At 41.5% G+C, this 16,251-nt stretch overlaps 1 protein-coding gene across 1 annotated transcript in view; it reads left to right on the top strand.

Annotated features, from left to right (window-relative positions):
* Positions 1 to 15,985, top strand: part of ptprn2 (protein tyrosine phosphatase receptor type N2) — a 140,871-nt gene extending 124,886 nt beyond the window's left edge. Inside the window, exons 16-22 of the mRNA XM_080489049.1 lie at positions 821 to 898; positions 3,595 to 3,714; positions 5,610 to 5,776; positions 9,131 to 9,184; positions 10,406 to 10,470; positions 12,684 to 12,757; positions 15,023 to 15,985. Of these exons, the coding sequence (XP_080345175.1) occupies positions 821 to 898; positions 3,595 to 3,714; positions 5,610 to 5,776; positions 9,131 to 9,184; positions 10,406 to 10,470; positions 12,684 to 12,757; positions 15,023 to 15,094 (630 nt within the window). The 3' untranslated portion in view covers positions 15,095 to 15,985. The remainder of the gene's footprint in view (positions 1 to 820; positions 899 to 3,594; positions 3,715 to 5,609; positions 5,777 to 9,130; positions 9,185 to 10,405; positions 10,471 to 12,683; positions 12,758 to 15,022) is intronic.
* Positions 15,986 to 16,251: the final 266 nt, after the last annotated feature.

The raw sequence follows: 16,251 nt of genomic DNA, 5'->3' as shown, positions 1-16,251 counted from the left end.
ACCTGTTTGTTTTCCTTCAAATATATTGAAGTCTCTCAGCCTCACACACTAAAAAGCTGCAAGTAAAAATTCATTCGATAAAATGTGATCATTGATTTTCTTTCTTCTCTTTTTAGAGGAGCAACCCAAGCCAGCACCCACTCGATCAAATCTCAATCACATCCCTCAAATCAAGCCCCCCCCCCCCCCCCCATGTCATTATGTCCCACCTCCACCTTCTGCTCCCGCGTGTCAGCTGCCTTCAGGCTTCGAAGTCTCACCAGGTCTTTTGTTGCAACATGTCAAAGCGGCAGAAAACGAGGCCTAAAAGCCATTTTGTGAGGTGTTTGTGAACGCATTTATTCTTATCAAGATATTTATTATAGTACTGTCGTGACGATGAACCGACAGGTTGAGCTACAAAGTGTTAATTTGGGTCATTAAATGTGCATTTAGGTGTAGTGTTTTCTTTGTGTTTTCATGTGCAAACACTTAACAACAACAATAATAAGCATACTTGTTGATCTTTCCTATAAACAGCCTCATCTTTAAAACATACGCTCAACATTTTCCCATGTAACAGTCACACATTTCCCACAATGAGTGTGTTCTACCCTCCATGTCCCAGTTTTCTCCAATCAGACTGTTAGAAATAGCCCCATCCCAGATAAAACAGGGTTTGGATGAGAAATGAGCCAAAGTGTTTTCCTCCGTCGACGCTGCTCTGCTTTCCGTGCTGCATCCAGATGGAGGCTTTGATGGAAGTCTTAACCAGACAATACGTTTTCATCCACCAGCCTCTGCCCAAACACTGTGTCACACTCTGTTCCCTCTCTCCCAGATGGACCATGACCCTCGCAACCCTACTTACATCGCCTCGCAGGGCCCGCTCGCCTCCACTGTGGCGGACTTCTGGCAGGTAAAACTCATCTCCAGTCGCAGTCCATTTCTCCTCTGTTAATTATTTGTTTCGACAGCGAGTTTCACTATTTCTGCTTTGACCTGCTTTTCAGTCTGCTCGCTGCTTTTAATATTGGAGACTTTGTGTTGAAGTTGAGGTATTTCTTTAAGGAGGATGAAGCACATACACACTAACAATACACATCATTTTACATGCTTCTTCACAAAGGACATCATTACCAGTGAGCGTTATTAATGGATCAGAAGAATTCTTTGGAGCTGACTGTACTTGTAGCTCTGTGGTGGTACACTTTTAATGGTCTTGGTCTTGATATTTGTTATATTGTAAACAAACAATTACTGCTGTATCTCAGCTCACTGCAACATATCTATAGTAATATAAATAGTAGTAGTCTTTAATCTTTTTTTTTCTTTTTTCTTAATATATATTTTTTAGGCTCCTAGTAGTGTTTGTAATTAATGTATTTAGTGTTTGTTGTTGCACCGTGTGTGTTTATAGCAATGTAGTTTTAGCCCTCTGTATGTCCTGCACACTATACAGTTGACTATAAAACTGACTTTGACATTTCTGACTTTGACTTTAGTTCATTAGGTGGCACTAGTGAGTCACTGTACCCATCTTTTGAACTTGTGAAAATAAAGTAACACATGCCCTCCTGGGACATCTTAATTTTCTTTATAATACTGCTGCTCTTTGGTTGTGTTTGTATTTATTATTTTCTTCACCCTCATGACTAGTCGCATTCTTCTCCTTGTCCATAAATTCTGGTACAACCTGCCATCAATCACTGGCTAGAGATTGATGGCAATCATGTCAAGTTGGTTAGAAGTATCCCTTAAATGATGCATGATTGCCAAATGGCATTCCAATGTGTGAGCAGGTACATCACTGTAGGAATTAGTGGGCCCTGTACCCTGCATCCTGTACCCTGCACCCTGCACCCTGCACCCTGCACCCTGCACCCTGCACCCTGCACCCTGCATCCTGCACCCTGCGCCCCGCACCCCGCACCCCGCACCCTGCACCCCGCACAACGCACCCCGCACCCCACACCCTGCATCCTGCATCCTGTGCTGAAGTATCACTAGTGTCCAAACGTTACGATCCTGCTGACTTTATGTAGACATCAGAGAGAAAATGTTAGATGCTATAAACCGAATTGGGTCTAAGATTATGTTTTAAAATGATTGCGAAAAGAAAAGTCCTCACTTCTTATTATCTAAAAATTGTGAATTAATTAATCCATCAACTCAAACAGGGCTAGAAGGTGCTCTGCTTGCTGCACTTAATTTATAAAAAGTGCCTCGCATGAAACAGTCACTAATTATCATTTTGTTAATTTGTTTGCGTGCCAATTTTTTTCTGTGCCAGGTGAATAAATGCATATCCATTATCTAATAAAACGAGCTATTTAGTCGTGAACTCAGCTCCAACTCTTTTCCCAATTAGGCAGAAAATAATAGAAAATTAGATCCAGATTGACTGACATGCTGAACATCAGCTCTGTGTCTGGGACTGGGTGATAGCTATTCGTCATTCAGGTTGGTTAACCTTGGGTTGTGGCAGGAGAGAGGGGAAAGCACACACTCGTCGCCCCATTAAAAGTAAACAAACAGGGGAACCACTGGCACTCTCATGCAAATGGACCATGCAGGAGGCAAATCTTTCTGCTCTGTCCTATCTAATCCACACCGGCCCCAGGCAGCGCTCTGAAAGGCGGCTCTGCTTCTAATCCTCCACTCCTCATTCCTGCATCCCTTCATCCCACACTTCTCCATCCATCTCACCTCCTCCCTCTCCCCTCCCCTCCCTGGATGTTACCTTAACTCGACTGGGCCTTCCTGCATGCTTCATCTTCACACTATTGCAAAAAAAAAAAAAGAAATCTCGTCATGGCAGAGAGCAACTCAGGTCATTTTTAGGCTTGTTCATGCTTCATCCATACAAATAATGCATAACGTCTGTAGAAATTCTCAATCACATTTAAAAAAAAAAAAAAAAAAGATGACAGGCTTTTTAGCAAGCTGGAGCTGGAAAATAATGTGCTTTTACCTCACAGCCTACAAATATTTGCTAAATTGTACAAGTCTAAATGGATAATATTCCCTCACATTATCACCTTGCCTAATCTCATCACATCCTGGCACAGTTGGCACAGTTGGCGTGTAATGTGTCCACTGGGCTGGATCACAGACGCTTGTGATTAGTGTATAGTCAAGGCCATTGTGTTTTTATAGCAATCATAAAACCCACGTTTCCTCCTCATTTTCCTAATGGTTGCCGTGGGCCTGTACTTTTTCCCAAGGACACATTAGATTGTGATAAGATAAAATGGAGCAGCGGCAGCAGCACGCTAGATGTTGCGATCTCGCTCCCGACGACTGAGAGAGGGCGACACATGATGCGCCCCCCCCTCTGCTGCGCGACCCAACATTTATCATTTGTCACACACAGAGAGGTGACATTTATTCATACTTCCTGGACGAAGATTAAGAAATCAATTTCCCCCTAATACCAGGCTGCCATGTAATGCTAATGTGCAATATGCTGCTCCTCGTGGCACAGTTCAGTTACATATTGGAGCAGTTTGAATGTCACGCGGATGTATATGAAAGGCTGCGCTGTCTCCGCGTGTGATGGATGGATGGATGGATGGATGGATGGATGTGTGACGTTTCGCCTCTGGTGTGTAGATGGTGTGGGAGAGTGGCTGCGTTGTCATCGTCATGCTCACCCCGCTGTCTGAGAATGGAGTGAAGCAGTGTCACCACTACTGGCCGGACGAGGGATCTGACGTCTACCACATATACGAGGTAAGTCACTTAGGGCCTTGAATCCAGATGTACTGTTATTCTCAAAGTTTATCTCCATTTGCTAATTGTCTTGAGTTCTACGATACCAGAATTCTAACTTTTGTTTAGTCATTACTGAGCAGAACGTAAAAATATTTGATTCGGAAAATGAAGGACAAAATCTATGTCCTGATGATTTAATTACATTGTCAATTAACTTTCCCACTGAGCCAACGTTTCTAAAACTTGGTTCTATGATATCAGATGTGCCAGGCCCTAATCCAGGGCATCCTTCTGGAAACTCACGGTTTCTTTCCCATTTTCCACTCAATTTTAAGTCAACGGAAACAGTTTAAATCAGCCGGGTGCATTTTACAGCCTTATTTATCAACTTTTAATCTTTGTTATCATGTTGACAGATTTTATGATCATGTAAATTCATTATGTGTATGATAATTACCAGAAAGGTAACTCACAATACTTGAAACAGTGTGTTCAGTTACAAACCAGCATTTGGCAAAAAACTCACACAACCCAATTTTTAAATCTTAACCTAATTAAAAAAAGAAATATTAAGAATTAATATTATCTGTGCTGTTTTTTTTATACTGTACCTCTGGTCCAGATCGATTCGGATTGAATTTGTTGAGTTTTGAGGAATCTCTCTGAAATGATCTCAATTCAATGATGATTAATGGGACTCAGTGGATCCAGATTGGAAAACTACATAAGTTTCAACAGCAGCACCTTTGTCCATAGACTGCAGTCGTCACTGTGTAAAGGTTTCAGCGTAACTGCTTCTTTTCTGGGTAAAATAGATGCCCCGTCGATCCATCTCCATTTCATCACTGGTCCATCACAGGGCCAAAACAGACCGTTACACAATCTCACATTCACACAGTTTAGTCGCTAAGTGATGTCGAACACATGTTTTTGAAGCAATCATACTATTACCATTAATACTATAAAGAAAAGGTAGGAACCTCTATCTAACCACCATTTGGCTGCAGGATAAAAACATATTCAGCTGCAATTTTGAAAATTAATGTAGGAAGCAGAAACATACAAGGAACATTGAACATCATAATTGGTGCTACATAACTGAGTCTGCCTCTCTTGTACTCATTCATACGTGAGGCCACCTTTTTTTTTTTTCAGTTTAAACCTCCAAAACAGTTTGGGGATGCTTGAATGGAGATCCTGAAAGGTCATGATAAATATGTATGTTCATCTCTACAGTGACTTGTGACGATAACTCAGGCCACTGCTCATTGCTCACCAGTATTCCTTCAGTCTTTCTGCACAAAATGTCACAACGCCTGGACAGACTCCCAAAGAAATGACAGCTTGTCGTCAGCATACAAGGACAGCTATCTGCTTTACTGGAAAACCACTAGAGATGAGTCGAGAAATGGATGCAACAAAACAGCATGCAGCCCATGCGCATCTGTGGGACTTTTGCTAATTATTGGAGGTTAAAAAAATAAAAAATGATAAAAAGAATTTGACAATTTCAGATTTTCTTGCAGAAAATTGGAGTAAATTGTAAAAAAAAAATCAAAAGAAATCTGAGTGAGCCAAGGAAAATGTGTTTTGAAGTACCTCCTTGTAATTACAAGTCATGTAGGTTCAATCACTTTTTCAGTGAATGAACATACTGCAAAAATGCGTTTTCTTTTTTCTATTATAACTTAGAACTCTGGATTATTGCATTATTGGTAAATGGTCTATAACACTCTGAAATGGTCCAAATCGTTCTTATTACATGGTTGTTACATGGTGTTACAGGTTGTAATGGGTAAATTTGTGTGTTATTATAATCAGAGTGACATTTGAAAAATCCAAAGTTTGCTTGCATGAAAACACAAATCTTCCCTTTTCAACTTGGTTTTTGGCCCTTTTCTTCCGCTCTCCAGGTCAATTTGGTGTCCGAGCACATCTGGTGTGAAGACTTCCTGGTGCGGAGCTTCTACCTGAAGAACCTGCAGACTAATGAGACTCGCACAGTCACCCAGTTCCACTTCTTGTCCTGGATGGACCGCGGGATCCCCAATTCGGCCAGAACCCTGTTAGACTTCCGCAGGTAGAGTGGCGATCCCGCCAGCTGCGGCTCTGCAGATTTTTCAGTCAGATTTCAGTCACATATTACAGCTGGTCTTTCTCCCGAGCTTGTTCTTAATCACCTTCCCTTATATTCTGTATTCTATCAGTGTCTCTGGTCCGTCTCCTTTTTGCCACTCTGCCTCTTGGTCTCCCGGAGAATGGTTGTTCTAATAAGGACTGTGTTTCTGTACTATCCCTTTCATCCCGGGCCTATTCCCCTCACCTCCCTCCAGCACATGTGATGCAGCAAATTAACAGCCCCGCACTGCCTGGCTTGGCTTGGGAAGAAAAGAAAGAAAGAAAAAAGAAGAAGAAAAAAAAAAAAAAAGAACTACCTAATTCAAACACCCAATTAAATGAGAGCTGTCTTACTAAAAACATGGCAGAGGGGGAAAAGCTAGTGACTGAATAACCTCACTCTGTTCTCCATATAATGTGTTCTGGCAGAGGAGCAGCAATGGCTCCTTTGGGAAAACCCAGGAGGGATAGGAAAAGCCCTTCAAATGAGAATAGAGGCATCTGATATGTGGATGGAAGTCTGTCCCTCTGGTTTGTGATGCAGATTGGGTGAAAAATGAGGATGTGTAGGGATGTCGTCTCATCCTTTTTAGACTTTTCCGAGAGTTTCCCTACAAATTGATCTGGGCGTCGTCTGCATGATGTGTAGGTTGGAGTTGTGATCTGATGACATACGCGCTGTTCGTCTGCTGTTGACAGTTAGATAAACTTGAGTGAACTCCATTGATGCTGCTGTAGGTTATTGAGGAATCTAAAGCTCTCTGATTGAAGGGATGCAGAGGTCTCAGGTCCACACAGTGTACTGCACACTCATGGTTTCAAGGTTTTGGCCAACTCTGTATTTTGCGGTTGCCAGTGTCATTTTTGTGATGTTGCAGCTAGTAATATGAGCCCAGTTGCATAGTCACAAAAGTGATCATTGGAAACTGTGTCTCCTCAGCCAGGCCTGTGCACAAACTTTCTCTCACTCCTGACTCTCTGCCTCCCTCCCCCTCCTCCTTCTCCTCTTCCTCCTCTCACTGCTCCTTCCTCTGGCATGCATGGGAACTCCAACCATCTCTGTATGCTGCTTGAATAAGGTCCTGATTTCATTCGTATTTTTGGTATCAAATAACCTCAGGATTTGAAATTATTAATTCAAGGTGATGTTATTTGATGGAAATACCAAAAATGTCCATAAATTGGCTCTTCAGATTAAACCCAGATCTACTTGTAATGCAACAGGCTTGATCACATTTGGTGTTCAGTGCATGGATCTTCCTGATCTTTCATTCAGTAAAGCCTTGATCAAGACAAAGACAAATGTTCAACATGACATCAAACTGAGCACACCTGTGCTTTGAAATGCCAGCAAGCACAGGGGGATGCTTTTAACTGCCGTGGTTCTTGAAGTCACCGTCACAAATGCAGCACAGAAACGGCAGAACTGAGAAACATTTTGCAGGATCTATGAATACTTCCACTGATATATTGTACAGTTTTATGCTTTTAGCTACAAAACATATTGATAACCGAGGAAGATCGTACATTAATAACAATAAAATAGTGGACATTTTGGCAATGTTTATGATAAAGTATTGTGTATTTATCTGTAGTATGCATACAAAATCCTAAGCAATCCCACACACAGATAGCAGGTAAAGCTCACTGGACTATATTGTAATGCTCGTGATAATGCATTTTATGTTTTTGTGTGTAAAGCTACAAAATGCATAAAAACAAATTGCTGAACTATGATGTTGTTGTATATTTTATATTGTTTATGAAATATATAGTAAACCTCACAAAAGTCAGAGCTCAATATATATTGCTAAATTTTTAGAATAATGCAGTTAAATGAAATTCAACTAAATATAGAGAATGTGGGACAATAACACACAATCTACAACACTCAAATTATATATTGTACATATCAGTGAATTTATACCCAAAATACATTTAAAAAAAAAATCCAGAATGGCAACAGTAAGAGATTTACACTTGGAATAATACATAGTATAGTTTTGTGTATTTTGTTAGGAAATACATATGAAAACCTCACAAATGACACATAAATAACACAGGTGAAATAATTGCAGCCTTGTAAGGTTTGACAGTATTTCATAATCTGGCAAGACTTGCAATAATGATTGGATATTTTAGCTTTTTTAGCCGTGAAATATATCAAAACACCCAGAAATGTCACCTAAAAGTTTCAGGACAAATAAAAATGTGCACAATTTAGCGTCACTTTAAGCAATATATAGTACATTTTAGTGTATATCGCTATAAAATGCAGCAAAACTTAAAAATACACACTGAAATGGCAGACTCAAATTCAATCAACAATAGCAGAGCTAAATAACCGTTGCATAATGTAGCAGTGTTTTGCGTAATGAATCATGTATTTTCGTGTATACAGCTACTAAATGCCAGAAAAACTGAAAAAACTGCCAATTAAGAAAATATTGCAAAACCTAGTTGTGCCAGAAATGACATATAGCACATGTTAGTGCTCAAATCCACAAAATATATGAAAACCCTCAGAACAAACTGCATAAAAGTGGCAGAACTAAAACAATATTGGGCAATACAAGCAACACTTCAAATAATGCACAGTACATATAATTGTATTTAGCTTCGTACAATAGAACAGAGCAACATAGAATACGTAGTTTCTATAGTTTGATAATCATGAGATTTGATATAAATTGACACAAGACTGTAAGAACTTTGCATATCATGAAATATTCATTATTTTTTTTTATTTTTTTTTTTTCATTGAAAGGAGGGGTAGTGGGGGGTTGGATGGAAAGATGCGGAAGCTCTACGTGTAGTCAGTTTCCATGGCAACGGCGGGGTGTGAAAAGGCTTGTTGGCCTTCACCGTGCCTGTGGTGTATAACATTCATAATTGGCTGGGGTTAATGCGTCGGCGGTCGGCAATCACAACATCACACCATCACATCCATCACCCACATGTCACAGTAACGCTGTTTGAAATGATGCTCAATTTATTTACGCCGCGCGACACGGATTTCTCTCTCTGCGCTCAAATTATAGTGATTGATTGACAGGAGGGAGCATCTCCGCGAGTTGTGTTTGTTCCTTTGATTATTGCCGCCATTAATTTCAGCCGGACCACAGCGCAGAGGTCCCCTCATGAGTCACATTTGTTTTAATTAGCACTGTTATTATCCTGCAAAAAGAATCGATCCTGTTTCCTGGACATGATTTAGCTGCTTGTGCTTTAAAGACACTAGGGGGGGAGAGGGGAAAAAAAAAAAAAAAAAGCTTGCAATAACATCAAGTTTTCTCTTGTTTCTTCTTCATTTCAGAAAGGTTAACAAGTGCTACCGGGGTCGATCTTGCCCGATAATTGTGCACTGCAGGCAAGTATGACTGCTTGAACCTTTCCTCAGTGTCTGACCCGGCGGAATTAGGACAGAGTGTTCGGTGTGGGCAGTGTGTTCCAGAGGAGAGGCTGTTTATTTAAAACCTGCTCAGTCCACTTACTTCATCGGGCTCCAATGGACCCGCTGTTTATTCCACTTACTCTGTCCTTATGCAAATCACACAGCAATGAGTGCTTTAGCCAAAGACGCTCCCATTTCCCATTTGGTCGAGCTAGTTAACAGGCCTTGATTGGTTTGTATTAAACTCCAGGTATCTGTCTGAACACTTTTAATAGTCACATCCTGTTAAGTCATGCGTGGGGCCAGTAAGCCCGCTCTCCCTCTGAGGGAGCTGTATGGACTGAGTGTCTCGCAGTGGATTAATGAAGCCGTGGTGCTCAGGCCGCTCTCCTGTTTTATTGGCCTTGCCTTTATTAGAGAGATGTCCACGCCTTGTTTGCAATTAACATGCAGAGCCGTTGAATGGCCGGCGGGCACAAAGGGAGGCTTTTCATAGGACTATCTCTGGAGTAATGGAAAAGCAAGGCTCTCCAAAAGCTGTTCTCGAACCGCCCCTGGCCTCTCAACCTCTCCTCTGCTCCTGAGGTGCATGCATTTAAAAGCCTTTGTCCCCAGTGCGCCTTAGAAACCATTCCCCGCTCTCCAATAGCGGTGCAACTCTCCAGACCACACATGCACTCGTGTGCAAAGATTTAACATACTCACATTTATTGGAACATCAAATATTCAGACATTTTTCAGGGAGAATATTGAAGATTACTATTGATTAAAATTTTCACGTGTTTTTTTTTTTTTCTTTGTTGTTTTTGTCACTTCAAATATGCCATTTTGTCTTCAATATTGTTTCACACACACACACACACACACACACACACACACACACACACACACACACACACACACGGAGGCGTGTGCATCTGTATGCAGGGACTAATTTGTGTTTAAATATACTCGACAGTCTCAGCAGATGCAAATGTAAATGAGCAATTTGTTTCCTTATAAGAGAAACACTCTGAGATTAAAGCATCTCACTCTGCCACCTTAATGACTTCTCTCCCCCTCTCTCCCTTTTTGGTATCTCTATCTATCTATCTATCCATCTATCCATCTATCCATCCATCTATCTATCTCTCTCTCTCCCTCTCTCTTTCTCTCTCTCTCTCTCTCATCTCTCTCTCTCTCTCTCTCTCTCTGCAGTGACGGAGCTGGCAGGAGTGGGACTTACATTTTGATTGACATGGTCCTCAATAGGATGGCGAAAGGTAACGATCAATGGCTTCCCTTTCCCTCTCTTTCTGCTTGCGTTTAAGTGTTGCCCTGGCAACGCTAAAGCCTCTCATTTTCCACAGAGGGTCTTGAGGATGCATTAGAGGGTGACTTTTTTTCTTTTTTTTTTTTTTCCTCTCTCCTTCTGAGGCCTCCAAAGGCAAGCGGAGAGCGCGGCAGACACACAGGGAGCTGCGAGGAGTGGGGAGCGCAGAACAAAGGGAAAACACAGGGAAAGGGAAATGAAAAAAAAAAAAAAAAAAAAAAAAAAAACTCCGCCCACATTAGTAATTATCTATTTAAGCCACCTTCACACCATATTGACCCGCATCAACAACAGCAACATGAATTTAGAGAGCACATGCATGGAAATGAAATGTTTAAGGAGAAAATACAGAATACTTTCAGAATTTTTCTATTTGCTCCAGTGGGCTGGATCCCGTGTTTAATATTTCATGGAAGCATTGGGCTTATTTGATTTGATTAGATTGTTGATTTATTCGTCCACAGTTTCCAACTCCAGCCTCACCCTTGCCCCCCCCCCCCCCCCCCCTCCCCTCCCATTTTAAAGAAATTCAAGCTGTGACTGGATGCATTTGCACTTTACTTCCTGCAATTTGGAGTGGAGCGGCCTCCCGCTGACGGTCACAAATCAGCCGCAACTTGGCTTCATCATGGAAATTAAAGCACAAGCGCACAGAAATCCAAATAAATATATAACAAGTGGGCAGGAGACGACATAGGGAGGGTAGATTTAGTGTTCTGGATGTTTGATTGCATGTAAAACAGGAATAGTTTGAAGACGGATTAGTTCCTGAATCTTATGTTACTGCTGAACAAAGGAGGACCAGGAGCAGTGCACCAACAAGCAAAGAGAACTAGTCAGATTTCTTTTTAATTAGAGATATTTGGGGATGTCCACTCTCCCATTGTTGAGCCGGTTTCATCTGAAAGCCGCCTTAACGTCACCGTAAAGCCCTTTGCAGCACAGGCTGCCCTTTGCCCTCTTGCCCTTTAGCCTGTTTGGCCTCCTCGCCCATCAGAGCCGGTTAGTAGGACGGCTGCTCCCGATGCCAACCCTCCCTCCGCTGTCTGTAAAACAGTAATAGACTGACCCGTCCTGGTGGAGCTCATGTAGTGCCGGGACAAAAGCGCGGTGATGAAAAGGTGCCACTCAGTCTCTTTTTAACCTTTTGTTTTCTGCTTTGGGAGTAAATGTAAGAAATGTACATAATCTCACTCTTCAAAAGCTTCTTTTTTTTTTCTTTTTTTTTTTTTCTCTTTGGTCAGAGACCCTCTCTTCAGCTTAACTTTGGAATCCAGCCGACTAAGACATGAAAGTCTTGTTGGAGCGCTGGAGTACTTTGAGTACTAAGTCCAGCTGCATTAAATCCTACTTTCTCTCTCTCACCCACACACACACACATACATACATTCACACTCTTGTTCCATCTCCTTTGCTTCCTTTCTCTGCTTTGCTTTCAAAAACATCTTGAGAGTTCAGGGGTTCCCGCTCTCGCGCTCTCTCTCTCTCTCTCTCTCTCTCTCTCTCTCTCTCTCTCTCTCTCTCTCTCTCTCTCTCTCTCTCTCTCTCTCTCTCTCTCTCTCTCTCACCTGTTTGTGAATCCACAAACCTCAAAGTGGAATAAAATACCCGCATTAACATTGTGGTCTTGTGAAACCCAAACAGACACAACAGCCACTGATCGTTGTCGAAGGCGAGCAACTGTTGCATAGGTTAATCATCAGAGCGACTGCTGCAGAGCTGCAATAAATCATTTTAATTAGACTTTGTTGATTCTCTGATACATGCATCTACACACACACACACACAAACAAACACACTCATATCGTTGCATCCAAATGCGCTTAATGGACTGTCTAGTTGGACATAATCTCAAACCATTTTTTGAACATGATTCTCAGACAGAAGCTGCTCTGTAGTGGTTTTCAATGCGTTTTTTTTTTTTCTTTTTTCGTCTTTTTTTTTTTTTTTTTTTTGCACATTTCCCAGACCCCCAAAAATATCCTCTTGCATATTTTATCGAGAAACAGTCTGTGGCTCTTGTCCAAGTCTTTCGAGGGATGAATGTAATAATTTTCAATCGCTGCACTGTTCCAAAGGGAGCCCGGCATAAAGAGAGATTGACAGATGTGAGCTGGATTACTCTGCTGCTTTGAACTCAGTCCAATTTTCGGTCTGTTGCAGGTGCTAAAGAGATTGATATTGCCGCTACCCTGGAGCACTTGAGAGACCAGAGAGCTGGCATGGTCCAGACAAAGGTAAGGTCCCCGGCTTTGAGTTTAGAGAGGTGGGGGAGAAAAGGGGAAAGTATAGTGGGGGGGGGGCTGCTGGGGAGGGGTTTGCAATCATTGAAAATAGACGATTGTCTGCTTGCTGCAGCTCGGGATCGGGGGAATGATGGTGTAATTGATAACTGCCTCAAGGATTAGAAGAAACGTTGTCGTTGGAAAAGAATAATTGCAGTGTTCCAGATTTGTCACGAGGACACGCAGAGAGCACCCAACATATCTCTCATAGGCTGCGACAATATAGGATTTTACATTAATTTTTAATCAGCTGAATTCAAAAGGCTGCCATTAATTATTATTTCTATTTCTTGGTATTGTGCTGATAATTTTTTCAAATGATTAGTCAATTACTTTGTTTATAAATTGCCAAGACAATGTCTTAATGATGGTTTTAAATGTGTTTTTTTTTCTTTTTTTTCTTTTTTTTTCTTTTGTCAGACTTCAGTCAAAAATCAGAAGACATTCAATTTGTAGTAAAACAAAAACAGAACGGCAGTAATTCCCAAGATCTGAAAGGCTGGGATCAGCTATTGGTCGCATTTATTGGCCAAAAACAGTTTTTTAATTGTCTTTATTTTAATAGTCCTTCTCATAATCCAGTGTTCACATTTCTGTAGTTACATGTTTTCGCCCCAGCAGTGTTTTTCACAGCTGGACCTCCTCCTCACAGCTTTTCAGAGAATACTTCAGGCATGTACAAAGCATTTATTGTCATTTACTAATGCAAATAGTTGGTAGGACGTGTCTTCTGTTTCGCTCTTGCAATCGGAAGGGATAATAATAATAATAATAATAATAATAATAATAATAATAATAATAATAATAATAATAATAATAATAATAATAATAATAATAATAAAGATAAACCTCGTGCGGTGGTGGGTGATAATACTTATGGAAGCTGCTTGCTAACAGACTCCAGTGTTTCTTGATGGTTCTTTAATGTTGCTTTTTCCAGCACTGCAGTTTGGCCTAAGAAAAAAATAAAAAATAAAAGCGTTCTCTTTCTTTTCTGACAAGTCTAAGTGAAATTATATTGGAATGTTGTTGATTCCACTTTGTGGCTCCATGCTGGGTCTACGCAGAAATTAGATTGTAATGAGATATGAAATTCAGAGTTGGGTTTCGAGGATTGGACAACCAATTGTGTTTTTTTCCCCCTTTCATGATGTTGCCACTTTATTTTTGGATGAAGCTCATCCAAAGAGGACCGTAATTTACCCCCACCTTTTTTTCTGATTTCTCCTTCTGACAGACATCAACATGCAGTAATTGTGGTGTGTGGTGTTTTAAAAAAAAAAAAATTGTATTCCTTATAAACATCTGCCTCTGATCCCTCAGGCAGAGGTTGATCTCCCCCCAGTGGTGTAAATGTGAACAGCAAAGCATGCTGAAAGCCGATATGAAAAGTATCTTTATTTCAATGCACAAAACTTTAAACCCAACCTGGGATTAGATGGAGGTGCATACAGACGAAGTGAAGATAAAGATGGATGCAGTTACATATTTTCTGGCCCTATCGCAACTTCAGAAGACGCATAAAAATAGAAAACTTCAACACTCCAGATAATCTCCACTGCAAAGCGAAAGGCACGGCCACCAGTGACTCCTCTGTATTGATTTAGCCTATCCTCGGGCCAGACCATGGCAGACTGTGTGTTGACACATCTAAAGACTGTTCCCTCCAAACTCCTACGTACCTTTTTCTCTGTATGAGGACCCTGTGGCCTGCAGCCTGGGGAGAGGAGAGGAATATAAAAACACCAGGTCCACGGGGCCAAACATCAATCAGCCCCTTTTGCGCTCCTCAGGGAAAACTGAGTGGGTTTCACATACACACACACACACATACACACACATGTATGCATGCATGCAACACACACACACACACACACACACACACACACACACACACACACATAGAAGAGCTGGGAGACAGCTCGACTGAAAAGCTCCATTTTAAGACACACCTGGCTGGATCGATGGCGGTGCCAGCTACGCGTGCACTTCAAGTTGAAAGCTCAGAGAGCGGCTCACCTTCACCCCGAGTCTGTGGCTGAGCACGTCCCAGGAAGGGTCATCCACAGATATGTGGAGAAAGAAGAGGAGGCGGCGCATGCCAATCTTTCTGAAACAGCGTTCCTGAGTTGTTACACACTTGGACACACACTAAAACTTTCTCCTTCCCTCTTTTTCCCTCCATCCTTTCCTCCTCCTCCTCCTCCTCCTCCTCAGGAGCAGTTTGAGTTTGCGCTGACAGCCGTGGCAGAGGAGGTGAACGCCATCCTGAAAGCACTTCCTCAGTGAAGGCACCACAGCCCCCCCCACCCCCACCCTTATCACAACCACCACCACCTTCTCCTGGCTCGCTGAGCACCGGTTTCCTCTGCCCACTCAAGACTGACATCTCTCTCTGCCCTTCCCTCTCCTCGCTCTGTCTCTCCCTCCTCCTCACCTCTATATATACTGTATACTTATGAATGTCGTGCCGGATATCTCACCTGGATCCATATTCACAAATTTCGCCTCAGAATACAATGGCTGATCCAACATGTGCGCTGTTTTAGCAATTCCAGAGAAAGAAGAAAAAAAAAATTGGATGCATTGATGCAGTGTTTGTCAATATGAACCGTGGTCCTCAATAACTGATGTTGTTCCTGAACATGCCGTTCTAGTGCCACTGACGAGATGTTTGCGTGATGTCAAGTGAAAGATGTTTTCTGCCGTCAGCAAAGAGACTCAGACGCTTTCAAAAAAATTGCACATTTGAAGTAAACTCAAGCTGGACTGAGAGCAGGGATTATTCACACGATTAATGATGTAGTCTGTGAAATCTTAAAAAAAAGTCATGAAAATGTTTTGTTTTGGGTTTATTTTCTTAACGGTCAAAAATACAGAAATATTTAAACTTATATGGGCAAAGAGGAACTGCAGATTGTCATATTAAAGACGCTGCAATTAATGTGTTGTAAAATAAGGGCCATCGGTTTCCTTATCGTCTGACTGGTCAATGGACTCATCTATCCAGCTCTTATCTAAAGTACTTTGACAATAATAACCTGTAAAAGTCATACAACTGTATATATTGTATCCTCTAGATCAGTTGTTTTCAAAGTATTTGAGGATGCCCCCCCCCCCCCCCCCCCAAATCCAACCTAATTCCCATTTTTTCACAAATTTGTCATTTTTGGTTAAATTAAAAAAAAAAAAAAAAAAGATTTCCTAATAAGAACACAGCTGTTGGGATCTATAGGGAATGAAAAGCATAGATGAAGTTGGATGTTTTTAAATTGAACTATCTGGTTGTTATTTAACTTTATATATAGCCTACAGCTGTCAGTTACAGACTATATATAAACACGCCCCTACCCTACCCCAGGGGAGGCGCACTCTACACTTTGAAAACCGCTGCTCTAAATGAATCGATGTAGCGTTTTTGGAAGTCAAGTCCTCACGTTTCTTCT

The sequence above is a fragment of the Lipophrys pholis genome (assembly GCF_963383615.2).
Source record: "Lipophrys pholis genome assembly, chromosome: 20".
Lineage (NCBI taxonomy): Eukaryota > Metazoa > Chordata > Actinopteri > Blenniiformes > Blenniidae > Lipophrys > Lipophrys pholis.
This window is presented reverse-complemented; position numbering and strand designations above follow the sequence as displayed.